This window comes from Myotis yumanensis, unplaced genomic scaffold (genome assembly GCF_028538775.1).
Source record: "Myotis yumanensis isolate MYYU_CA2020_CCGP unplaced genomic scaffold, mMyoYum1.0.hap1 SCAF_21, whole genome shotgun sequence".
In the NCBI taxonomy this organism is placed as follows: domain Eukaryota; kingdom Metazoa; phylum Chordata; class Mammalia; order Chiroptera; family Vespertilionidae; genus Myotis; species Myotis yumanensis.
This window is the reverse complement of record NW_027223772.1, coordinates 10,345,838-10,373,081: the sequence shown is the minus strand read 5'-3', so window position 1 is coordinate 10,373,081 and position 27,244 is coordinate 10,345,838. Positions and strand designations below refer to the sequence as shown.

The 27,244-nt window shown below is 48.3% G+C and overlaps 1 protein-coding gene across 2 annotated transcripts in view; it reads left to right on the top strand.

The window, feature by feature from the left end:
* AOPEP (aminopeptidase O (putative)) overlaps positions 1-27,244 on the top strand; it is a 332,190-nt gene that overhangs the window by 231,730 nt on the left and 73,216 nt on the right. For both annotated transcript variants that reach the window (XM_070400873.1, XM_070400872.1), the window contains exons 11-13: positions 2,830-2,890; positions 24,994-25,056; positions 25,376-25,450. In XM_070400873.1, coding sequence (XP_070256974.1) covers positions 2,830-2,890; positions 24,994-25,056; positions 25,376-25,450 — 199 coding nt within the window. The remainder of the gene's footprint in view (positions 1-2,829; positions 2,891-24,993; positions 25,057-25,375; positions 25,451-27,244) is intronic.

Genomic DNA, 27,244 nt, shown 5'->3' with positions numbered 1-27,244 from the left:
ACCAGTTGCTATGATGCACACTGACCACCAGGGGGCAGATGCTCAACTCAGGAGCCAAGATAGGCCATTTGTATGGAAAAGCCACAAGAAAGGGTTTGGGTGAGACTGCAAGTTGGATGGGGGCAGTGTGTCAGGGAATCACCAGGGTGGGGAGAACTATGTTAGCCAGGCTGATGGAGATGCAGGTATGATGCTTGTCTGCTGGCTCTGAGGGGAGGGTTCAGCAAAGGAACAACGGCTTCTGCCAGCACTTCTGTCCGGAATAAAACTGCACACCCCAGCTCTTGCCTTGATTCCAAGCAATTCAGTTCCTCGTTGCTTGTCCCTGGTGCCCCAGTGTTGGAGCTTAGAGTGAGTCTGTCAGCGAGTCAGTCCATGTGTGGGCCCTTTAAGAGGAACACCTGGGACTCCAGCAGCCCTCCATTTCACTCAGCCACAATCTCTGCTGGTTTTTACAGCCAGAAGTTATGGGGACTTCTCTTCCAGACACTGGAACCCTGGGCTGGAGAGCCTGATGTGGAGCTGGGAACCTTGGCTCCTCAGGGGGGACCTCTGCAGCTGAGATCTCCTTCCCAATGTTTAACCATCACACGCCCATTCCATGTCCCCACCCCTCCTATTGATCTTGATGTGGCTGCTTCTGGATCTGCGTAGTTACAGGACTCCTGTTCAGCTAGCTTTCAGCGGTTCTGCACGATGGTTCTGTAATTTAGTTGTAATTTTGATATGGTTGTTGCAGGTTCTGAGTACTGCATTTACTAGTCTCTATGCTGACATCTTGATCAGATCAATAGTTATTCCTTTAGTACTCTTTGTTGGCAGTGACAGAGGAGTTTGTTCTGTTTTTAGTGCCACTGTATAATGGTATCTGTGCGTGCAGATACTGAACATGGCAAAGCAAAATGTGCCTTAATATTTTCCCACGAAATAACCTTCACAGTTGGCCTGGCTGTTGTCCAGGTTGGAGACTGTAGCGCGGATGATACATGGGCGTAGACATGCTATGGAAAGTCACCCTGCAGAGAGTGACGGGGCCCACTGTTTGACTCCATCTTTCACCCCCCAGCAGGACTCGCCAGCGCCACCCTCCGCTTTCATTCCCAGCATCTCACCTCCGTTTAGGTCCCTTCTCATCACCTCTCATTTGGACACACTCACAGCTTCCCCTTTGGCCTCCCTGCCTCCAGCCTCTTCTCCCTCAGTTAGTCTTCCTTGACTCTGTTCTGTTCATGCCATTCTGCAGCCTTGCTTCAGAGCCCCTTCGATGGACTTCAGGGCCCTCACAGGACGCCCGTGTCCTTTGTCACCTGATTCTGTGTGCCAGTCCAGCCGACTGTGGCTTTTCCTGCCTGTGCTCCCCTTCCATTTCTACTGGCGCAGCCATCCGCCACGACGGTTGGAGCCTTGCCTTCTTTAAGAACACTCCCCTAACGCACCTCCTTCCAGCTGTCCCACCATAAGCAGCCCGGGCCTCTCCACACACGTGGGGCCCACGTCTCTCCACCAGCACAGGCAGCATTCTGACCCGTGTCCTGTGTCCCTGTCGGACAGCCTGGCCCTGGGCTCTCGCACCTCATCCTTCCACAGAGCCTTGTGCCGGGAGGCACCCGCCGAGTGTCTGCCACATGGAGAAAGCGCTGCCTGTCCTCACTTCTCCCCTGAGGACTGGGACCTCACTCCATAATCGCATCCCGGCACTCGACTCCCCAGCCCCTCCCAGGACACCCCGAAAGAAGTGTCTTTGAGCTAAAGTTCCCTGAAGGAAATTTACGTCCCTGCCCTCTTTCACCCTCCTCCCTGGGGATGCTCGGCAGCTGTGCGCGGGCTTGCAGAACCCGTGGGAAATGGTGTGAAGTCACTCCCCAGACTCCTCCTCTTCAGGATGTTTCATCCCAGTTCCCTGGCCCTCCATGTGGATCTAATGTGTTTGCCTCTTTGATCATCACCTGTCTCTTTTCTACATTGTTTCTAAACTCTCATCTTCCCTCCAGTTGAGGCGGGTTTAAGAATGCCATTTCCCCGGAGCCGCAGTCTGCCTCTTGCTACGAACGCATTTCCTGAGTATCCCTTGCAGGTTGGGTGACCAGAGCTTTGGGCCCCAGAGCTCCAGACACAGGAGTGTCCCTCTCCAGCTGGAAAGGCCGCAGGTGAACAGCCGCTTGGAGAGGAGCCCCAGGGAAGGCGGGGCAGGGGAGAATTGGGCCCTGCCTCTGAGCCAGGACAGACAAAGTAGAGGCTGCAGAACCTCCACAGCTGCTCAAGCGCTAGGGTAGGAACCGGGCCCCAACCAGTGACATGCCCTCCTGGGTGCCGGGTAAGGTGGCGGTGGTTTGCATTCATTCCCAACAAGGGCAGGCCTTCACTGAGCATCTTGTCTTCAATGGAAATTATAAAACCTATCTTGCCTAGGCGGAGGCGGCGGAGGCGGTGGAGGCAGCATCTGCGCCTCCCTGCGCTCCCACAGTGATCATGCGTTCCTGCTCGTCCCCGCTCATTGTCACCGTGAAGTTCCAATTTCATTTGGACGCACCCAGTAGGCACAGCTCAGGTTTCGTTTCGCCCCTCTTAGGAAGTGGTTGTGCCTGATGTGTCTGTGAACGTGCCCGGTGCCTGCACTGGCTCCCAGCCCGGCGTTCCTCCAAGGGCGGGAAAGGCCCAAGGCCGGCTGCTCAGGGTCAGGTTCATCCTCCACCGCAGACCACGGCGGCTCTTCCTCAGAGAACAGCTTCTCTGACAGCCATGCTGTCCTGTGCCCGAATATTTGGAAAGACCCTCCGTCCTCGGTGCTCTAACTTCTAACCCTTTCCCTCTTGTTTTCTATTTGTAAAGGCTGGGTTTGTCTGTGGAAAGCATCTTCCGAGACTGGCTGGAGCGCCCAGGACTTCCCCAGGTGAGCCCGCCGCGCTGCCGGAGGGAGGAGAGCAGGGAGGTGCTTGCCTGTTAGAAATGGGAAAGAACCCGCACCCGAGGCGGAGTCTCCCATCCCTACACCAGGAAGGCGATGGCCGGCCTCTGCCCCAGGTGACACTGTCCCGAGGACGCTGCCCGCCCTGGGCCGAGGGGATGGGAGCGCCTGCCATGTGCGGTGCGGATTTTGGGTGTGGTGGCGGCGCTGGGGTGGGTTTGCAGCTGGCGCTCCAGCTCTGTCCTTTGGATGTGGCCAGACAGTGAGCGGCCGCCAACAGCTTCCTCTGACCTGCTCCCCATGGCTTCTTCATCATGGTCTGCCCCTCCACTTCCTCCTCGAGCTGGGCATCCCTCCCTCAGGCTGGCTTCGCACCCCAGTGACCGGCCAGATGCATTTCTGTCTTAGACACTGGGACCTGTCCCTATGAACTCCCTACTGTCTCGGAGCCTGGGGCAGCGCCGGCCCCTCCCAGTGGGGCACCCTGGGTGGGCTGGTCAGAGGCCCCTGCAGGCCTTGAGCTCTCCCACCCGGCTGCCCACCATAGCATCCCCTGCACCCCCCGCCCCCGGGTGGAAGTGGACCCCCACAGCGGAGAGAACCCTCCCTGGACCCGTTAGCCCCATTAGCCTGCTCGTTTCTGGTTTCATGGCTGGTATGTGAGCTTCCCTTTGGGAGTGTCTGAATGTCAATGAATGTCTGTGAACCATGAAATTAAGGAGCAGGAGGGGGTGTTCTCCCTTACCTTCCACCCCTCCTCACATCTTTGTGCTACTCCACCACACCAGGAACTCATTCCTAGCAAAGTCGCATTGCCTTGGGCCACCTGTTAAAAGCTGTTTGTTTGGCCCAATCCTTCTGGAATCAAAAAGAGATTGAGTCCTTAAAAGGCAAAACAAAGCAGGGGAGGGGAAGGCAGCACCTGGTCCTGGGAGGGCAGGGCTTTCAACTTGCACTGATTATAATGAGCCTCTGATTTCTAAGAAGGTACCTTCCGATCCAAGCTGCTTGCCGAGTACGAAAATCTCAGGGAAGCAGGGTGAGGCCATCTGATCCTAAAAAGCCAGCCTGGCCCTTGTTTTAGTGGTGGTGGGGGGGTGGGGGGCGGGGAGCGGGGCGGGGGGGAGCGGGGGCATCCCCTAGAGTCACTGCCTAGCGTGCCCAGGCGGGGCTGTTGCCAGGATCCTGGACATTCCTAGCTGGGAAAAGTTGGGAGCTCAGAGAGCAGACTCCCAAATTTCCTGGATCCAAACCGGTCCGTGGAGTTCGGCAGTTAGTCCCCAGGGAAGAGCTCAGAAAGAGGCCTTAGCCTCGGGCTGTGGGGGGCTGCCCTTCACTCTCAGGAGGCTCCCAATTTCCCGATTTCCCCGAAGAGGCTGAGGCCTGCCACCAGCAGGAGGTTTTGCTTTCCCTTAAAAGGGGGAAGGGTACCTGGAGGGGAGAAATTAGCCGCTGAGCCACAGGTTCCTTCCAAAGGTCTAGGTGCATTAGTGACAGCTTATTGTGTAGACAAGAATCTCTGCTGTCAAAACACAGCCAGGTGCGGCGAGGCCAGCCCAGCTATAAATTGTCTTTAAGACCCAACTGGTATTTCCTTGGGTGCTTAGCTGTTCAGAACAGCGTCCGGCAGGAAAGGGCCTGATTTAGTGCACTCTTCCCGCTGGTGAATGATCCGACGGCGCCTTTTCATCTCCGCCCACTCTCTGCCCTCATTTGTATGGTTTATGGTGATTGCCTGCCCGCCTCCTTGAGCGCTCCTTCTCCTTCCCACTTCGGTGCAAGGCCCTGGAAGGCGGGGCCCTCTGGTTGCAGGAGCCTGGGGTGAATGGGACACCTTGTTCTTTGTCTCCATCACTGTGATATAAAGTTACGGGTGTCTGGGCCCCGAACGACAGCCGGAGCCCTGAAATCGCTCTGACGCTCTTTGTTCTCATTAAAAATTCCTGCCCCCCAGCAACTGAAGTCACTCGTGACAAAGGAGTCGCGTTCCACTGGTGAAGTTTTCATTCCGCGGGTTACAGTGGCTTTTTGTCTTCCTCGGAAGGTGTGCCTTGTGGTTGGCCTTGATTTTCCTTTCTGGCCACATTGAATGGAAATCATTTTTAAAATGTGGAAATAGCTTCACCAGCAATAAAAGTTAGCATGAGCCCCAAAGAAGTAAGAGCAATTGGATCCACCCCTCCTTAAAGAACACCCAACCCCATAACCTTTGGGTTTGCAAACAGATTAAAATTGATTCTACCATTGGTATTACAGATTATTTCCTTTCATGGCTTTTTTTTCTGATTATAGAAGTATTACATATGTATTTTGGAATATAAAGAAGTTCGTAATAAAATAAAAATGACCCAGAGATAGTTTTTAAAATTAATCCTTTCAGTCCTTTTCCGATACGAATATGTAGTTTACCCTTTTCTTTGTCTCCCTTTTTAAAAATAAAAATAATATCTCCTCTGTAGCCAGTTCAAGCAGGAGCAAAATACACAGCGTCAAAGGCCTGGCCCTTCAGTCGCACCCACCAGAGGAAGCCACGCTGATCACAGTTCGCATCTTCCTGCCACACGTGTCTGTGTCCAGGCTCCACAGCATATTCAAAACACAACTGGAAGTCTTCACTTAAAAATACACCTGAAGCAAGTGGTGTAGGGAAAACAGGACATGTGTCTGTTCAGTTTTGGACCACATTCTCTTACCACATACAAAAATAAACTCATTTACATCAGTTTAAATGTAATGAGATTTAAATGTAAGACCTGAAACCATCAAACTCCCAGGAGAAAAAATAGGCAGTGAATTCTTCAACATTATTCCTGGCAATAACTTTTGGGGCAAGGGCAACGAAAGAAAATAATAAACAAATGAGACTACATCAAACTAGAGAGTTTTTGCACAGCAAAGGAAACCATCAACAAAATGTAAAAACAACCCACTGAATGGGAGAAGATATTTGCCAATGATACTTCTGGTAAGGGGTTAATATCCAAAATATATGAGGAACTTATACAACTTAACACTGATAAAAGCCCAATCCAATTTAAAAATGGGCAGAGGACCTGAATAGACACTTCTCCAAAGAAGACATACAGATGGCCATCAGACAAATGAAAAGATGCTCACTGTCACTAATCATGAGGGAAATGCAAATTAAAACCACAATGAGGTATCACCTCACACCTGTCAGAATGGCTGTCACCAATAAATCAACAAATAGCAAGTGCTGGCGAGAATGTGGAGAAAAAAGGGAACTCTCATGCACTGTTGATGGATTGTAAATTGTTGCAGCCACTGTAGAAAGCAGTATGGAAGTTCCTCAAATTATTAAAAATAAAGCTGCCACTTGATATAGCAATTCCACGTTTGGATATTATCCAAAGAAAACATAAGCACTAATTTTAAAAGATATATGTATCCCTATGTCCATTGCAACATTATTTACAATAGCCAAGATATGGCGGCAACCTAAGTGTCTATTGATAGATGAATGGATAAAGATATGGTGTATATGCAATGGAATATTAACTCAGCCATAAAATAGAATGAAGTCTTGCCATTTTTGACAACATGGATGGACATAGAGGGTATTGTGCTATAAAATAAGTCAGAAAGACAAATGCCACATGATTTCACTTATATGTGGAATCTAAAAATCAAAACAAATGAATAAACAAATAAAACAGAAACAGACTCACAGGGAACTAACGGATGCTTGCCAAGGGGACGTGGGGGGAGGATTTTTAGAAAATGGTCCATAGGTCAGTTGTGTGATCTTCTGGAAAATTTTTAAAAAGAGCAATTATTAGACTTTTAAAATATAACAGAAAAAAAATCAATTTCCTATACTTGTGTTGTCATAATCATTTTACAAGATATTAGATTTTATTCCATTGTGCTCTGGGTTGTGATGATCGTTGTGTTTGCCTGATTACCCAGAATGCTAACTAGCTGAAGAATAAAAACTATCTTCCGTACCTTGCCCATTTTAGAAGCAGGAAATTATAGGTCACTTTACTTTGTATTATAAAAAAAAGGAGTCTTACATTTAATATTCTACAGTAAATAGTCACCTAGGAAAGCACAGCAAAGGAACATGAAGAACATTAGGAGGTGAGCCTTTGTGCGCTGTGAGGTTTGCATTACGGTTAATGGGGTTTGGTACTGAGGCCTGTGCTTCACCAGCCCTGCCATGTGCTCCTAAGGGCTAGATGTAAAACTGGGGTGGTTCGCCCTAGCCCCGTGTTTGGCAAACTGTGGCTCGCGAGCCACATGCGGCTCTTTGGCCCCTTCAGTGTGGCTCTTCCACAAAATACCACGTGCGGGCACGCATGTACAGTGTGATTGAAACTTCGTGGCCCTTATGCAGAAGTCGGTATTTTGTGGAAGAGCCACACTCAAGGGGCCAAAGAGCCGCATGTGGCTCGTGAGCCGCTGTTTGCCGAGCTGCAGTTTGCCGACCACTGCCCTAGCCTGTTTGACTCAGTGGATAGAGTGTCAGCCCTCGGACTAAAAGGTCCCGGGTTTGATTCCTGGTCAAGGGCACATGCCAGGGTTGGGGGCTCGACCCCCAGTAGGGGGCGTGCAGGAGGCAGGCAATCAATGATCCTCTCTTATCATTGATGCTTCTCTCTCTCTCTCCCTCTCCCTTCCTCTCTGAAATAAAAAAATATATATTTAAAAAACAAAACTGGGGTGGTTCAGGAACTTCCTAAGATTTTAGAGTTAGAGCTTTTCTTCAAAAATAAATGAAAGCATAACACAAAGTAAATATCTTAAGTAGTTTCCCATATTCCTCAATGCAATTCAAGAGCAATAATTTTTAACAGTTGCAAAGCCTAATAAATAGTAACAATTTAATTTACTCAAACCTGCCCCCCCACCCCCCCACCCCCAGTTCCTAAGAAAGTTGCCCGTTCTGCTAAATTGACAGTTCTATAAATAGATTTTTATTTCTTTTTATCTCTGCCAAAGGTCTCCACCACTCCAACCCACATATGTGTATATTCCAATCTTCTTATAAGTTTTACATGCAAATACATTAGAAATAACTGCCCATCCAGCCTTTCTTCTGTACTTTGTATTTTTATTGCTCCAGAGCTCTCCGACTCCTCCCTTTCTTTGATTCCCTGCCCACATCCTGATCATCTTATGTACATATTTATTCATTTTCTGATTGTCTTTCCTGGCGCCTCCCCCAGTTTTTCATATTTAGCTCTAACTAGTGCCGTAGCTAATTGGTCTTTTAGCTGCCAGGCTGTCCCCCTCCATCACTGTCCACGGCAATGGAAGCGAGTCTTCCCCAACAGCTCAGACCTGTCCTCACCAGAAACCCGTTCCTCGTCAGCAGTGCCTGTGGAGCATGCCCGTTAGCCTGCTGTTTCAGGCGGTCAGCAGAAATGCCCCAAGGTAGCCTTTTAAACTCCATTCGCTCCACTCCTAAGCATATGCCCAACCATAATCACAGTCAACAGGTATTAGTGAGTTTCCACACCAACCTTCCTTTGTATGTGACTTTCTCTCTCCTTGGAATGAATGCTTTCCTTTCTCTGCATTTCTCAAGTATAATATCCTGTTTTATATTGTTGCAGTTTGTACATGTGTCTCATACATCCCATCCCTCACCCCCAGGAATAAGGGTTGTGTCCAATCATCCTTGCCTTACCTGCTGTGATGTACAGGGCCGATCTCGGACTCACTGCTCTGCATGCAGCCACCAAGTCACATGTGGTTATTAAGCACTTGAAAACTAGTGCACCTGGAGAGTTTAATTTTTAACTTAATTTAATCTCAATTTACGTTAAAACCTAGTAATCCATTTATTTTTTGGAGTAACTTAGGTATGTGAATGAAATCCACTTTTTCAGCTGTAAATTTCATGAAATCAAATACAGACCAACCATTTCTGATTAAAACTTAGCATCCAAATTGAGATGAACTGTGAGAACACATCCGATTTAGAAGACTTAGTACAAAAAAAAAATGAAGGTAATATATCTCATTAATCATTTTTAAATTATTGCTTACATCATAATATTTTGGACACATCATAACCCAATGTTTATATGCCCAATAAAACATATTATTAAAATTCATTTTAGCTGCTATACCTTACTTTTTAAACATGGCAGCTAGGAAATTGTAAATGAAAAATGTGGCCGGCATATGTTCCTACTGGGCGGTGCTGCTCTAAGGCTAGTAGTTGAATTAAAACCTGAGTGCATAATGCCTTAGAGCAGGGGTCCTCAAACTACGGCCTCGGGCCACATGCGGCCCACCGAAAACATTTATCCGGCCCGCTGGGTGTTTTTGCTGCCGCTGTGTGCATAGGAATTTGTTCATAGTTTTTTTTTTTTAAACCATAGTCCGGCCCTCCAACGGTCTGAGGGACAGTGAACTGGCCCCCTGTTTAAAAAGTTTGAGGGCCCCTGCCTTAGAGTCACCGCCGAATGGGCACCTGTGTTTTTTCAAACCTATGGAGAAAGAGAGCTGGCCATTCCATAGCCACCCTGCCCTCTCTGCCCGCTCCGCGGAGGGGTGGGCTCGACCCCACAGTCACCCAGAGCAGCGTGATTCATCGCCAGCCCCGCTTGGGCTCTTCAACTCCCAGGCGGCCTGTGCCCTGAGGTACTAACAGGTGGCACTCTGGCGCCCGTGACCCTCACAGCCCTTGTGTGTCTTCTTTCTACTCTTTGGGAAAAGTGTTCAGCAGCCATTAGATGGCAAAATCCTGGGCAGCAGTGGCAGAGAGAAGCACAGAGAAGCCGGGTCCTGGCCAGTCTCAGTGTCCTGGAAATAGGCAGCCATCAACTCCAGCTCCCAGACTTGCTCCTGATCGGAACGTAGAACAGCAGGTGACCGTGTCGCCTGGAAAATGCCACTTCTTTCCAAGCTGACACCTTCAAATGGCCAAAGGCCACACAAGCAAATGATGGAAAACTTTTCAGTCTGGTAAGGGAAAATGCCGTAGTCACACAGTTGAGGGAACTTGATCTGATGTAAGGTGTTCAGTCACTGGAGCTCTTAGCACCGAGCAGGCGTCTTTTAGCACAGGTTAGGTAATATCAGCAACGTGATTCTAAGGCCCATTAGGATACTCAGTCTCAGCGGAGCCTAGAGGAATTCTACATCTAATGGTCATTCAAGAAAGTGGAGACTACTTATTTTGCAAAAACCAGAGAAATTATATTTTTCAAATTATATGTGCTGTGAGATCCTTGGTTCTTTTATATCAGTAAAAGCAGTTGCCACGATGTGCTGTGCTTTTGGGGCCCTAATAATCTGGCTGTTATATTTGTCCATGGCTGGACTCACCCTCTATGTGACTGAACACTTTGTCAGAGGTCCTTAGAGGTACAACACCAGGCCTCCGGCCTCATGGGGGCGAGGCCTGCCATGGCGAGGAGCCGCCACAGTCACTCACCGTCTCTGCAAGCACCTGCCTTTCCCACAGACTTCTCAGTGCGGTGCACTGCCAGGCAGTGACAAGAAACGGGGTGCATCCTCCCAGAGAGAAGTTGGTACTGAAGGTCCGTGCTGGGCTTCTCGTTCAACACCGTCCGGACGGGCTGGCCTCTCACAGCGCAAGGCCCATGATGAAACAGGAGATGTTTCCTGTGGTGCCCTCTCTCTCTCTCCCTTCTAAAACCTGATTCCAGAAAGAACTGGAACCTCAGACAGATCCAGAAAGACCAGACTCACGTGCACAATGAGCATGTTAGTGTTTCCTCTCCTCGAGGTGGTCTTTGTACCTGTGGAGAGAAACCCAGTATTTGCTTGGTGGATTCAGGATAAACCTGTTGCTCTGCTTTAAACAGAAGGAAAAGGAAGCTGGAACCACTAGTTTTGAAGTCGGTTTGGCTCAATCCAGCTGGCGGAGGTGGATGGTAGTGGCCTGTGCACATACGGGTTTAATGAGGAAGTAAGGCTGGATGCTTTCTAGAAGCATATCTCGGCAGGCTGGGCGCGAGGCCGCGGGCCACCTGGCCAGCTAGGCCCAGCCCTGTTCACCGGAGCCATCCAAGAAGCTGTTTAAACTACCAGCCTGGACTCAGCCCACACCTGCTGAATAAGGGCCCCTAAGGAGGCTCTGACCCATAGATAGAATCTGCAATTACTTTAGATTATCTAAATTATCTAAACTTAGTCACTCAGAGAGTGAGTCCAACCATGGACAAGTATAACAGCCAGGTTATTAGAGTCCCAAAAGCACAGCACATTATGGCAACTGCGTTTACTGATATTAAAAACAAAAACAAAAACAAGGATCTCATAGCACATATAATTTGACAAATATAATTTCTCAGGTATTATATCTAAAATCATATTCTGGAATATATTCTGTCAAAGGAAGTTTCCCTCATTTCTGAGTACAATCTAAACTCTTAGAATTCTTCAGTTTCATATTCTTCCTGAGAAATCCAAAGGTTTGGCTTTAGGGCTTAGTTTATAGATTCAACCAATATGCCAAGCCTTGTGTGGGGCAGTGGGTACACCAAGTGCTGCCTGTGAGCTCACGTCCTGTGGGGGTGTCTGTAAATCAACCTGTGTCACAGGCGCACGCAAGGGCCTCGGCCTCGCCTTGGGACCTGGAGGCACGCAGAGGTCGGCTTCCTGTATTTGCCTATTTGCCTATTTGCCGTGCTCGGCGGGGCTGAGGCTGAGCGCAGGAGAACAGCCGCTGGCAGGCGGGGCCTGGCTGCACTCACTGGTCACCAGCTCGTTGTGCAAGGGAAGCAGCGCGATTGTCCTCCAGGTGCACAGCCCGTGGGCCAGGTTTGACACATGGGCCTTACCTGTGACTGAGGCACTTTGTGTTTTTAGCAGGGTTGCTTTGACTCCAAATCAGCTCGGTCCCATCCTTGCCTTAGCTTTTATAAGAACCAGGAAGAGATCATAAATAACACAGCAGAGAGCCCTGAGCAGTGATGGCGTTTAATCTACTTAGTGACTGTTTGTTCTCCTTTGGGCACAAACGTGCTTTGTGTGCACAGCAGTGTGACCCTCCCTTTCCAGGACTCTTCGTGAGTATGTGCCATGGGTATACATGCCCCTCTTGCATTCGGTATTTCTAATGGTCGCCCTGTATACCGACTGGATGCTTTGCATAGGAAATACTGGGCTTTCTTGCATGCAAGAGGCTGGTGTATTTTTTGGTGAGAATGACTGTGAGTGTGTGCAGAGATGAGTGTAGGTCTTTGCCTTCTGAAAGATACAGCTGTTCCTCTCCCTCAAGATGGAAACAAATGAGACAATACGTACCAGGTCACCAAAGCAACAAAGGAGAAAAGAATTGGTTGAGCAAAAAAATGTCTATGTACCTTCTAAAATCTAAAGCAGGTAAGGGGTGTTTCCTCTATCCTCCTCTTTGCTTTCCAAAACAAATCCTACCTGGAGGCAGCCAGCCAGGTCAGGTGAGTCAGTGATTGTCGAACTGCCCAAGTCCAAACGCGTGGTTAAAAGTTCACGTGTTTGCCTCTCTGTGTGACAGCTGCCCACAGTTTGTTGGTGCTCGGGCACGCGTGTGTCCAGCGCACGTCCAGAAGAGCCCACTTTCCAGGCCAGTCCTCGGCTGCGCCTTCAGGAGCTCCATGGCCACCGTCGCATTCTAAGGGGGGTCCACACAATTTGCTACGTGAAATGCAAGGCTGCATTGTTTTGAGGTGACCGAGCAGGAATGGACGGTCTCAGCCCCTGGGCTGTTCTCCGGAGGGCGCTGCAGGGAGTGGTGCTCCGAGCTGTGATACCGCAGATGCAGCTTTGCTGGCAACTCCCCAGCCCTGAGCTCTATGTCTTGGTTTCCTTATCTGTAAAGGGTACATGTTGTGTGTAATTTCGTTAAGTGTGCTTGCCTTCTGAGTCCTCACTGCTTCTTTGGGGAGTGAGGGCAGCTGGCCTGCTTCTGTGCCTGGTGCTTGCTGAGCCTCTGAGAGGAGAGAGTCGGGATTGGCTTGTCCTGAGTCTCCCTTTCCTCCCTGGGAGCCGCTAAGTGGCCCTCAGACTGGAAACTTGCCCTCGGTTTGGCGGTTTGGCGGTTTGGCGTGGTAACGGGAGTCCTTCCGTGTTGTCCCGCGTGCTGTTTACCAACGTACGCTGCGGGGACCCCGTTGGGGCATCTCCTCTCTCCCACTGCAGAGCTGCTATTTGAAAGATTATTGGAGAAACCTTAAGCAATAATCAATCTGCAAAAGCATTTGTGCTGGTTGGTCAGTGAAGAAGAGGCACTTGCTTGTAATTCAGATCAATGTTTCACAGATGATAAACCTGTTTGACTAGTAGGAGATGAAACATTTTTTCTAGGGTTTTGTTTTATTTTTATTTTTAAAATTTATCTTTATTGTAGGTATTACAGGTATCCACCCATCCCTTTTTTTCCCATTGACCCCCTTCCTCCCTGCACCTGCCCCTCCCAAGCCTTTGCCACTATTGTCTGTGTCCACAGGCTATGCATATATGCATATAAATTCCCCGTTAATCTCTCCCCCCTATCCCTCCACCCCCACCTTCCCTCTGAGATTCCACAATCTGTTCATGGTTCTATGGCTCTGGATCTATTTTGTTTATCAGTTTATTTTGTTCATTAGATTCCACATAGGAGTGAGATCATGTGATACTTGTCTTTCTCTGACTGGCTTATTTCGCTTAGCCTAATCCTCTCCAGGTCCCTCCATGCTGTTGCAAATGGTAAGAGTTCCTTCTTTTTTTACCACTGCATAGTATTCCGGTGTGTAAATGTACCACAGCTTTTTAATACCTTGAAATTTCTGCAAATTGGTAAGAACTGCAGGTGACATTTTCCATGGACAGTGGCAACTGTTATTTCTAGGATACATTTGGAGACATAAACTAAGTAAGTACTCACTCGTTTATGTCTGTTGTCTGAAAGACCTGGGGGGAAAGCCCAGTGGCCTTTTGAAGGAAGGAATATCGTTGGGGCCAAATGCTCCAGGAGCAGTTTTTTTATGCTGTTTTTATATTTAAATGATTAGAATATTTGCCACTTTAAAAAATAAAAACAAGCAGAGCCAGCAGTGAAATGCTTAGGAGAAATCGCTCGGGTGGTCGCAGCACCGCTTGCAGCAGGATGGAGCCGTGTTCCTCATATTGAGGAAGCAGAACCTATTTGGGGTGAGGCAGAACAAGAAATGATCAAAGCCAGATGCTTTCCTAAAATTGTATTTTCAGTGCATTTATATGTCTGTTACAAAGTGTGCTACATGCTAAAAATATTTTCCTTTGTAGGTCAAAGGAAATTTCAGACCGCAGTGAGGGCTGCATAGATCAGATGGTTTTTCTTAAGAGCGTTAAGGGCATCCTGGTTGTCATTATCCCCGGCTTCCCAGTATGACATTATTTATGCCCCAAAAGCTTCACAATTCAATTCTTCTTTAATTTCAGCCACTTTATTGGCTTGGAAATGCATGGAAGGGAGGGCAGAGTCAATACATCAGAGCTGGGGGCTAAGACTCCCGGGCGACAAGTGATGATGGGATTGGACTGGAGGGAGCGCCCTTACCCCCAGCCAATTCCCGGAGGAGAGGCGGGGCCCCAGGTCTCAGGCCTCGCTCCAGGGTGCGTCTCCTCTCCGAGCTGGCTCCTCTCTCCTCCTTGTGCGCCTTCGCTTTTCATCCTCTGTGCCGCCAAGCAGAGATGCGTTCTCTTTAAGACTCTTCTTGTTCGCGTTTATTGCCAAGTGGGCCTCTTCGGAGTTCTCAGTGGGTCTCTCCTCCCCAAACTGTATTTTTCGTCCCTGAGGTTGATTTTGTAATTGAGGGATGTCTGCCTGGGTTGGGCACAAATGCTTCTAACAAAAAGCTATAAATCAGCCTTAACTGGTTTGGCTCAGTGGATAGAGCATCGGCCTGCAGACTGAAAAAGCTATAAATGGGTCAACCCAAGAATGTATAGGTCATGTAAAGCTCTATTACATTGTATGTTCATTCAATTCTTCCATTTCCCCTCTTCCCCCCAATATGCCGGATATTCTGTTTTATATATTAGAACGTCCACGATGAAAGAAAGGCTATCGCTTTATTGAGTAGGGTCTATGCTAAGTTCATTGAACATAATAGTTATTTACTTCTAGTCACAGTTCTAGAAGGTAGACATTATCATTATACCCATTTTATAGATGAGGAAACAAATCTAACTTAAAAGACCAAGTTATTAATTCTTACATTGGTTTTTAACTGCACTGTAGCTACTGGTAGGGTTTTAGGTGTGTTTGCATCTTGCACCTGGTCATGCTGGTGCTTCAGAGAATGACGCCAAAATGCCCAGTTTCGTTTTCTGACCCTTCGGTAACAACAGCGGGCTTATTCTGAGTGTGGGACCAGGGAGGGAGTGATGTCCTCTCTCATCAGGCAGACCAGAAAGAGGTTCTGCTTCCTCACGCCCACCCATCCTCTGGGAAGGGACAGGCACTTGTTTGCAGTGGCTCAGACATGCCGTGTGGCCGCCGGTGCCATCCGATGGCATCACATCTGTGTGGCTGTCGGGCAAGGCTCTTTATTCCAAGGTCACAAATCAGTAACTTGAGACCTTTGGAAGATTATTCAGGTTCAAAATACCAGAAAGCCTTTTGTTTCAGAACAAGCATTTACTGGTCTACATGAACCACTGGCTTCATGCACCATCTCATTTCATCCTCACAGATAACGTTCTCTCCATGTCACCAGTTCAGAGAGGTGTATGACATGCCCAAGGTCACACAGCTCCTCGGTGGCAGGGACGGAGGGTACCGAGGTCTGAGTTCTCATCACACATGGCTTTGTGCAGAAACAGGTCAGCCACATTCTTAGGGAAGCGCTTAAAAAGACAGCAGCATATTTGTTTGTACACTGGCATGGTTTTCAATGCCCTTGAACCTCAGAGAATAAGGCAGTGAAATAAATGCTCGAAGAGCAGGTGAACGTAACACAGTATTTACACTATAAATTGAAATCCATAATCTCAGGATTCTGCTCTGAGACCGTTGAAAATCACAGGGTTAGGGTGCTCACAGTAGACGTAGGTCTTCACCCCTTTTTTCATGAACAAAGAAGTCAGAAAGGACCAGGTTATGGTTAGGTTTTAAGAGAGTCTAATATACCTAATGTTAATATGAATATAAGTTAACTGGGTGGATTCTTAAATTCTGCATATTTAGGAGGTGTTTAGGTTGAGTTTAATAAAGCTCTAATGCTTCTTTTCCATCTCTCACTCTACTGAGCATAAAAGTGGTGTTGTGTGCAGAATGGCCGGGCTTATCCCTAGAAGAAAGAAGTTATGTTTGGTATCTAAAGAACAATAAGCGTTTGCTGCTTGGCTGATCAATGCTGGATCAAGTTCACATTCTCCACTCCTACTCTCCCACCTACACACGCAGGGGGTGGAAGCAGGGCCCAGGGAGGGAGGACAGATCCTTGCTTCGCAGAGAGGGAGGGAGATGTGAGCAGGGCTGTCCTAATATGGACACAGCTGGGCCTGGGCAGCATTCAATGCAGATTTAACCCCCTGCTGGAGGAAACCTCCCACAAAAGGTACAGAGATTAGCAGCCAATCAATTGGGCCCTTCCCATTGTTTTCCTGGAACACCTCTTACATGGATCTAAATGTTTGGTGAACAAACATTCTGGAAAACAGCTTTCTCAGATACTGTTTTTATTTGGGACAGCCACCCCACCCCCAACTGTGCTGGATTTTACGCGCGCGCGTGTGTGTGTGTGTGCGCGCCTGATCTGATAGAGGAAGGATTATTTAGGCTCATTCTTCTTTGTTGCAGATTGTGTCTTCATTGGGTACCTTTGGGAGGCCAGATCACAGGCAACCCAGTCTGAGTGCCGAAGTGGTTTTTTTTGTTTTGTTTTGTTTTTTTAATATATTTTATTGATTTTTCACAGAGCGGAAGGGAGAGGGTAGAGAGTTAGAAACATCAATGAGAGAGGAACATCGATCAGCTGCCTCCTGCACACCTCCTACTGGGGATGTTCCCGCAACCAAGGTACATGCCCTTGGCTGGAATCGAACCTGGGACCTTTCAGTCTGCAGGCCAACGCTCTACCCACCGAGCCAAACCGGTCAGGGCTGAGTGCCGAAGTTTTAAAAATTAGACAAGCTAGAAAAAGAACAATGGTCATGCCGGGGTCCACAGGCTCCCGAAGCCCCGCCTCCTGTAAAGGGCTCCCCTGTGCACTATTCACAGGACCACACCCGCCCATCTCAGGGCACGACCGAGGGACCTCTCCATGGATGTCTGCTTTCCATGCTGTGAAATGTCAATGCAGGTGTTTGTGATTTTAAGTAATTAGTAAGTAATATCTTTTGGAAGGCATTTCCAGAGCAGTTGTCCTGTAGCATCAATGTTCTGTGTCTTTTCTAAACAAGGAAGTCCATGTGGTGAGAGCAGGGTGCCCAAGACTCAGAGGAAGTTCAACCTGGTGGCGTCCTGCATGGCACGGGAGCTTTTGCACACAGTGAAGGGTCTCTTGCATTGGTACACACTGTCCTCTAATCCTAGCCAATGGGCGGCAGCCATTGACATTATTAGAACATTGTCTAGAGGGGATAACTGGGCAACACCGCTTCATACATACAGCCTTCCAGGTCAGCTCTGCATTCAGCTTTCCTAGAGGCAAGGATCCAGCCGTATAAACCAGAAACCTAAAAAGTGAACTAGCCGTTCATTCTTGCCTCCTGGGTATGTTGAGACCTTCCAGTTCTTCTTAGTTCTTTTGTGTATGTGTGCACAGCTACTCTTGCCTCAAGTGTATTGCTAAGTGTAAGCTGTAAGAAATGCCGTGTGGGCCAGCCTACCCAGAACTGTGTCTGCTATCTGCCCGAGGGCACTTACTGGAATAGGACGTAAAAGGTGGTTGTCCTCTGTGGCAATTACCTTGAAATTTTGATGATTGCCAAATATCTGGAATTTCTTCAAAATAACCTGTTAGAGTTGGGTCATCATGAAAATGATCTAAACCAGTGGTTCTCAACACTGGCTGCACATTTGAACTATTGGGGGTGGCGGGTGGGGTGGGGAGGACTTTAAAGAAAGACTGACGCCTGGTTCCCACTCTCGGAGATGGGACCAGTTCTCAGGTTGGACCCCCTCTGAGTCTCGGGCACCATGCTCTGGAGCAGCGGTCACCAACCGGCGGTCCGCAGACCACTGGTGGTCCGTGAGGCCCGAAAGGTTGGCGACCGCTGCTCTGGAGTGCGACCTGGCCTTGGGGATGTGTAACCCCTGGCGATCTTAACAAGCAGTCAGGAGAGGGAACCACTCCAGCAGAATTTTATTTTTCGCCTGTGAAACTCTTTAAGGTTACAGTGTCATGAATGCCAAGCTCCTATAAAGAACTGTAGTCAGACAGGTGTTGAGGGAGATATACTGCTACCGGCCTTCTACACTGGTTGTTTCAATCGACGGCTGTGTTATGGGGTTATATTTCCTGGGCTGTGTTTTGGTCTGCGGTTGAGCTGATCTACATAATAAGCAAGTATGTTAAAGCGAGAAGGTCACGCTAGGTGGCCCTAAGCTCTGGTGCTGGAGTAGAAAGGGCACCACATTTCCAGACAGGAGGCCGACGGGCCCCGCAATATGAAGCCCTAAAGGCACTGAGTTCCCTGAGGCTCCGTGTCTCTGCCCTGGAGATGGGGCACCAATGAGCAGTCGGCACGGGAAGCACTTTGTCAATGGCTCTGCCCGTACGGACTGGGCAGCCTGGGTCTTCCCATCAGTCGGAGGCCCCTGGTCTGACATCCATGTAGCACTTTAGGACTTTTTTGGTCTTTAGGTCACTTCCCTGCACTTGTAGTGATGTTGTTTGCCTCTGAGTTCCAGGAGCCTGGAATCTGATAAATAACCGGTTCCTCCTCTTGTCCTTTTGGAAGCAAGCACATCACGTAGCATTTGAGCTTGACAACTCTGTGAGACAGAGGCCGAGAGAGGCCACACAGCTCACATGTGGCGGAGGCCGGGCTCAAACCCGGACAGGCTGGCGAGCTCCTGGCACGTGCACTACTGCCTGGTCGCAGGACCCCTGAGCACAGGGACGGTGTCTCGGGCATCCCTGCGTTCACATGGCTAGTGCTCCGAGTGTGTTGAAGTGACCAGCCCGTCCCTGTGTCCGATTTACATCCTCTTCCTGCAACCTAAGCCCCTTCCCTCTGGTTTGATATCAAAAGAGATAAAACACTTGGTTGGTTAACATTTTTATATTCGTCCTGCATGATGTTTGTATAGTATTATATTTAATTTTTGTTTTAAGAGTCCTTTTCCTTGAATATTATAAGTATTCAGTGTTGTTAATGGAGAGATATATTGGAACCAGAAATTTTTCCAGACCCCCTAGCCACCCAAAAAGGAAATTAAAGAAAGAAAAAATAGACCCAGAATATTTTATTTATTCATACTCCTCCTTGTACAAAACATTGGTAAGGCAGCTTCCAAAGCAAAATATAGCATGATCAAAAAAAAAAAAATTAAAACAAGGAAAATGAAGCAACATGAAATACTGGTTGGGAAATATGTGGGGGCCAGGAATTAACTTACCAAACAGTCCGCGCCCTGAGGTCTCTGCGCCGGCGCCAGGGAGGACCAACTGCAGAGCTCAGGGCTGGAACCAGCAGCTGCCCGGCCCAGCTCCTCCTGACGCTGGGGCCGGGGCCGGGGCAGGTTTTTGCCACAGGTCCTCCCAGAAGAACACTACTTCATGTAACAAACAACCCTCTGAACCCGTCTCCACAGCAGACGTGGTGATGGGTTTCATGGGGCTGTTTCTTATAATGCACCTCGGGAAAGGCTGATGGCTTCTTACCAGAATGCAGTGCGCTGGGAGGAATTTCGGGGCACCTGCAGGCGCAGCCCCGCGGCTGTAAGGCCCTCTCCGGATGAGGCCCTCCGGCAGGATCCGGGCCACAGGAACACAGTACCTGTGAGCCTCCTGACAGCCGATGTGTGTGGGGAATAGGGGCACTGTTTCTCTCCAGGGAGCCAATAGCTGACAGCTAAGGCTTCATCAGAATCCGGGCTTGGGGGAGGTTGGGGGGCTGGGGGGTGTCAATAAAGGGAAGAGCCTTCCCCCCACCCCGCTCCGGGGCAAGCTCTGTAAAAGGTGTCCAGCAACAGGGGCCTCAGGGTCATGGGTGCCCAGAGGCAGAGGTCCTGCCAGCCAGGCCCCTGCAGAGAAAGCCATGCTCTCTCACGACGGCCACTAAGAGGTCCACTTGGCAGGGCCAGTCCTCCTCAGACAGAAACCCAGTGTTCATTCCAACACAGGCAGATGGGCCATAATACAAATTACATATAATTTTTCTAAAATCAACTAGCAAGGTATCATCAAGGAATGTTACATTTAAATGATAGAGCAAAATTTAAAGACAAACATTTTATAACTTTGCCCCTAATCCTCACTTGTTATTACTTGCAACTTAAACAGCCTTGATTTTATTTCCAAATGTGTAGACACTTACTTTTTTTTTTTTTGTTAATCCTCACCTGAGGATATTTTTTCCACATTGGTTTTTAGAGAGAGTGGAAGGGAAGTAGAGAGGGATGGAGAGAGAGAGAGAGAGAGAGAGAGAGAGAGAGAGAGAGAGGAGAGAGAGAGAGAGATCAATGTGAGAGAGACACATGGTTTGGTTGCCTCCCTCATACACCCGACCAGGACTGGGGATTGAACCTGCAACCCAGTACATGCCCTTGACTGGAATCAAACCTGAGATCCATGAGTCTGTGGGCCAGCACTCTAACCTCAAAGCCACACCTGCCAGAGCTAGACTCTCTAATTCACCCCGAATATATGTTGGCTAGAGAGCCCTCTAAAGCTAGCCAAGGCTTTGGGACCTGTCTACCTTGTGTGGTATTAAAAGTTTTTTTTCACTTCTTATAGTCACAGTTTCCCCTCCGCTGTGCCCGGGGTAGTGTGATTTGCCATCCAAAGTGGTTTGGTCCAATTAAAGGGCCCCTTGTGTGCCCTCCCGGCCTGCGGGTTGACCGGGAAGGTGAGCTGCTGCTCCTCATGCCTCCTGCTGAACCTCATCACCAGGCAGAAGCACACCCGCCATGGACAGTGTGAAACTCTATCACTGTCATTTCCCGGGGAAAGGAGTCATTTCCTCTCCACTAAAACAAATCCGAAGGAAGCAGAAAAGAGGTTTCCCTCCAGAAGTCATCTCCAGCCACTAGGCATGTTCCTCCAGCCTCTGAAATTGTCTTCACTATTGTGAACTGCTTTGACAAGAATTTCTTGGAACAACTTCCTTTCCAAACCAGCATCTCTACTGGACGAAGTATTTTTAAAGTTATAATTCAAATAGAAAACATCTGTTTTTGAAAGATAACTGTAAAGTACTTCTACCACATTCTCAGAGATAGTTATTAGAGTATGTGTTCCTGGCTACAGAATTCCAGTGTTAAAAATGTCATCTTTCTCCATTCTCTCTACACCCTACCTTCATTGCGATCAGCCCCTGGAGAAAGGGAGATTTAGAGAGGCAAAAGAAGACATGTATTGAGGTTCTATTGAACATAGTCAACAAGAATTAATATTTTTCCAGTGTCATGCAATAGGTTGATATTTTAAACTCCTAGCACCATTTTGAAATATAATTTTAGTGGTTAATACATGAGGAAATTAGGAACCTTTATTTCTTGTTCTTTTTATTAAAGAGAGAGAGAGAGAGAGAGAGAGAGAGAGAGAGAGATCATTCTAGAAGTACCTTGGCAATGTAACTGATGTCCCATGGTCTCTTTTTTTTTTTAAATGCACAATTCTATGCTCTTTACAAATTAAGGTATTTTAGTGGAGAAACAAAGCAGGAGTTAATTAGAAAGATCTTCATCTTAAGACTCCCCTCCTTGAAATTTCATATGCTTTCATTCAGTCATTCGTTCCTTTATCTTTACATTCAGTTACTTAACATATTTATTGAGCATCTATGTGTAAGGCAGTGTATTTAGTGATTGGACAAAAATCAAGAGCAAAGGACAGGATCTCTTTCTTCCAGAACTTTAAAGTCTAGTCTGGAAAATAGACATTCAATAAACTAATTTAAAAAGAGCTGTAATAGAACTGTACAACACGAAGAACGAGCCCTAGTGTAAACCCTGGGCTTCAGTTAATGATAATGTATCAAATATGGTACATCAATAGTAACAAATGCCCACAGGAATGCAAGACGTTAATAATAAAGGAAACCGCCTTCGCTGGTTTGGATCAGTGGATAGAGTGTCAGCCTGCGGACCGAAGGGTCCCAGGTTCGATTACGGTCAAGGGCACATGCCTGGGTTGCGGGCTCAATCACCAGTAGGGAATGTGCAGGAGGCAGCTCATCAGTGATTCTCTCTCATCATTGATGTTTCAATCTCTCTCTCCCTTCCTCTCAACTCAATAAAAATATATTAAAAAATAATAATAAAGGAAACTGTGTTAATGTTGGCATATGGGAACTCTGTGCCTTCTATGTAAATTTTTTCTAAGTACTCTAAAAAATAAGGTCTCTTAATAAAAAATAAAATATTGTAAATAGCTATAAAACATAAGCACTTTATAGGAAATAAACAGGATGCTAGTAAGAAGAATAGTGGGGTGACATAATTTGGATTGGGGAATGAGGAAGGACCTTCCTGGAGGAGAGTTGTTTCAGATCAGAACTAGAGAATAAGGAGGGTCTGGCCAGGCAAAGAAGAGAAGGAAACATTTCCAGGAGAGCAAAGTGATCTTTTGAACTTCCTTTGTAAATGTCATTCATGTTTCTCTGTGGAGGATGCATTGTGGGAGTGGGTGGGAGTGGGGAGGCAAGAGGACAAAGGAAACAAATTAGGAGGCAATTAGAATGGACCGCCACTTTCCCTCTCCACTCAAGGTGTTAGGAGAGCAGAGTGACAGTAGGGTTTCCTTGGCTCAGCTGATGCCCTGAGACCTTCAGTTGCCGGGTATTAGGAGGAAAGGAGACTGTCAGCGGCAGCAAGATGGGGTTCCTAGGTCTTAGTTCCTAAGGTCTTTCCAGTGGCTCAATGGAATTTATAGCGTGAGGAACGATGGTGTGTGTGTGTGTGTGTGTGTGTGTGTGTGTGTATGTGAGAGAGAGAGAGAGAGAGAGAGAGAGAGAGAGAGAGAGAGAGAGAGATTGAGAGTACAACCAGATGAGAATTACAAGGGGGAAAAAGCTTTCAAGTATTAACTCCCCAGGTGTAACAACAGATTTTCATAGAAGGCTGTATAAGGTATAATTTGCAATAGTTATCTTTATTTCTGCTACTGGATTGTTGGAAGTTATTTTGGTTTTGTTTCTTCGGAGACTCATTGTTTTCATATTGCTGATAAATCAACAAAGAGGACAAAGAAGAAAGGTCCATTTAGGCGGGGCACTGTCTTAGCCCATCAATAGTGAACGGTTCTTGGGGATGGTGAATTCCTAAGGAAAACAACTCCAGGGTACATGTCAGCCTGTAATAGATTTCTATTGGTTCTGGAACTGTTATCAGTAGCATGAAGCTTAAATAGTTAAATATTTTATTTCCGTGTAAAATTAGGTAGTTCTGTAATCACATAATCTACTTCATCATTTGTCAGCTTTCCCTGACTATTAAAATGTGTACTTGAGAGTTGCAGGACATTAACTATTTTTATGCATTTCTTTTTACAGTAGAACATTTGAATGTGATGTTTATACATTATATACAAGAACATTTGATATCTGAAAAAGTCTTTAGCAAATTAGCATGCATTTTATAGCACTTAGCTAATACGGATACCAAATGGTCACTATAAATCTTATCGTTTTTGTTTTCTGTATTCCTGGGAACACAAACACTAAGTTAAGAATTCCCCATTTGACCAGACCTGTTGTTTATTTTAGGAAATAGAAGTGCGCCATCAACGTAATTTTAAGTCGTTCAATTGTGAATATGGGATGAAGCGGTAACATAAAGTTTTCCACTGTGATGTCTCCATTAAGAAGCTCCTCTTTGTGTAAAAGAGTCCATGACAAAGTTCCTTCTATTTAAAGTAGTGAGTTTGATCTTGGCTTTGATCTAAAGCTTTTGATCTTGAAAGAAGGATGGAGCAGCAATAAAGAGAGGGCAAGGCAGATTTTCTTTAAAGAAATGCGATAAAGTTAAAGTGCTGGTCAGGCTCAGCGAACGCGTGCCCCAGCCTGGCTCAGCCCATTTCGGGTGCGGACGTGAAGAAAGCCTTTCTGGGGTCGGCGGGGAAAACTTGGGACATCATACATTTTTATGAACGAAATGCAAACCTTTCCTCTAATTATGAAGACAGACTGTCCACCGAGTTGCTTAGAAGGCTCATGGGCAGTGCGCGTGCCGCGCGGGCTACCTGCTCAGGGCGCACTGGCTGCCGCGGCGCGGGGAGAGCACGGGCTGCTCTTCTGCTACCAGAGAGATCACCTGCGCCGCCCCGAGTCCCGAGGAGCCCCTGGAAAACGCCTACTTAATGGCGGATAAATGCATTCCCGGAGGGAAAAAAACTCCCTTAGCAAAGTTCCTTTCCCCGGCGGAGGCCATCTGGACACAGGTTTCTGACCAGAGGAGCGAGTTCAGACTGGCCGCAGGGGTGCGGGCGCTTCTGCTCGCGCGCGGGCAGCACCTCTGCTCCCGAGGCGGCCGACAAACCCTTTTTTGGGGAGAGCAGCGCCCGCGCGGTGGGGACCGGAGCGGTAGGGCGTGCGCACCCGAGCGGTCTGCCCGCAGGAAGGCGCGGCGCGCGGGCGCCGGCCAGACCCGGGACGCACGGCGTTCGCCGAGAACAATAAAACCGCCGTCGCGCCGCGGGGGCGGGGGCGGGGGCGACCTGCGGGAGCGGGAGCGGGAGCGGCGCCTATACCTTTAAGGCAGGCCCCGCCCCGCCCAGTGCCCGCCTGCCGCCCGCGCCGCCGCTCCGGCCCCGCGCCGCTCGCGGCCGCTCTGCGCCTTAGGTGTTGCGGGCCCCGCGCGCCCGGCTCTCTCAGCCGGGCCGGCCGGGCGCGGGCTCCGACGCCCCCGCTCCCACGCTCACTGACGGCGGGCGAGGTCGGGGGTCAGCGCCCAGGTGGTGGAGGCGCGGGAGGGAGGAGGCCGGGGCGACTCCCGGGGTAAACTTGACCGTCCCCTTCCCCCGCAGCCTCTGCAGACGGAGCGCCAGGCCGGGGCGGAGTGCGGGCTCGCGCGGCAAGTGGGCGCAGAGGTGAGTGCGGGCGGCGCGGTCCCTGCGCCCCTCCCTCCAGGGTCGGGGGGTCCCGCGCCGCATGCCCTCCGCGGAGCCCCCGGCGGGTGGGGGTGGCCACCCGGGCCCGAGACGGGAGGGAGCGTGGAGGAAGCGGCCGGGCGAAGGTCACGGCCTCGTGGCGCCGCACCCCCGCGCCCCGAGGCCCGCCGCGCCCGCCGGGGGCTTCCCCAGGTGCGCCGGGCGGGCTGCGCGGCGAGCCGGGGGCATTTCACGCGGGGACGGGCGGCGCTCGGGACCGGGGTCCCGTTTCCAATGCTCTGTGGTTTTTGCATTTCAGGTCGCGAAATGGAAGCGAGTGAACCGGAGACCCCGAAAACGGAAGCGGAGAGGGACCGAAGAAGCGTTTGAAAAGGTAGGGGTCCCCTAAAGAGGGCACTGAGTGGGGCTCTCGATAAAGCTCCCTGTCTGCCCTGAGGACTTGGCACAACAACAGAACATTTTTTTTGAAGTTAAATTTACAGTAGACTGGATTTACAGGGATAGTTCTGTAGAAATATTGGCTGGCCATCGTAATGATGATCAACATACTATGTTCTCGTGCAGTGAGGACGCCCGGGATGGAGTTTTGATTCAGCATCAGCAAGTAGAGCGAGTGGGACATAAGTGGGTTCTGGTGCCCTATGGACCAGGAGCACTTTTTATGGCAGTGTTCGGGTACCCCTAAAAAAGGGGGGATCTTCCGAGTAGATCACCCACAGTGTCGGGTTTCTCTCTTTGGTTGTGACAGATACAGTAGCACGCTCCCTCGTGTAGGTGTTGGAGTAATCTCAGATATGGACAGAGAAGCCGAAAAAAGTGGATTACTTTTGTAACGCAAACAAGACATTTTTCTGAATTTAGAATTTTAATGTTACCTTGCAGAAGTTCGACTCCCTTTTCTCTCCTAAAATTGTATTAAGTTAAAGCGTGACATGTTATTGTAATAAATATTGTGAAATAAGGTAAGTAGTCTGTTGTTCTCTAAGTGACTTTTATTGAAAACTCTCAAAAAAAAGAATAATGTTACAGCAGACAGGACTTCTGTTGCTTTTTAAAATTATTCCATGTACTGCTTTTTGATTCTTGATAACACCAAGGGATTAAAATAGCGTGTGTTGTTTTTCTGCTGCTAGAATGTATGATGAATCACTCCTGATTCTGAAGCCAAATTCTTGCTGATAGCATTGCTGCCAACTTCTGTGATGTGTTGCCTTAGTATGGGCATCGCAGCGTCCGAGAATGTGCACAAAGCACATCAGAATGAAGGTGATACCGACGTTCCAGAGTGCGGTTAAGGATACCAAGGGCGGCTTCTCAGAGGATTGGAAAAGGAGTAGAGTCATCTGTAGCTAGACATTCAGTATGTGAAAAGGGATGCCCCAGCTTTCCCCTTTCTACTTAAAAAAGGGTCACACATGTCACTTCATTTCAACAGTAATAGCAAAAGTTGTCATTTTGAACAGACTTGAGTTTTCGGATCCTATCTCAGCATGTTGTGGTAGGTTGTGTTTGTTTAACTTTCATGGCCTAGATGTTTTTTAAAAATGTAAGTTTATGAAGGAGATCCTAAAATGTCCACAGGAGAAAAAAGAATTATGGCTGGCTTAGTATTGTGAAAAAATATTTTCTAGTTATTATTTTTTACACCAAAGATAAGATTGCCCAAATGCATAAGGTGTCACGCATAAAGAAGGGGAAGCCGTTATCTTTGTAGGTTACTAAGGTACCGTCACTACCAAAATCTGAACTTGAGGTAACCATGTCTGTGACACCCATGATCTGAGAATGAGCCGTGGTGGGGAGACTGAGGAATTTTCCTCCCAAGAACATAGTTCTTCCCTGGGCCTTCTCCTTGAGAGAAGATATTGTGCACACATTTGCCTTTTCTTCTTAGAAAATGTGGATAGCACTCTTACAGAGGATATGAAAATGAAGTCGATTGGGGGCAACGTGCCGAACTGCCTTTCAAGGAATAAAGCTTAAAGCTCACTAGCGTTGAAGGTAGAGGTGGAAAAATGAGGGGATCTTTCAAAGTTGTGTCAGAAAATAATAGTTTAGGTGTCTCCAGTCTCTCCTCCTGACTCTGTACAGCAGCCGAGCCCCTGGCCCACGGTTTGCCTCTGCCATGCCCAGGAGAAGGTTTGCAACTTGCTGAGGCAAAGCATGC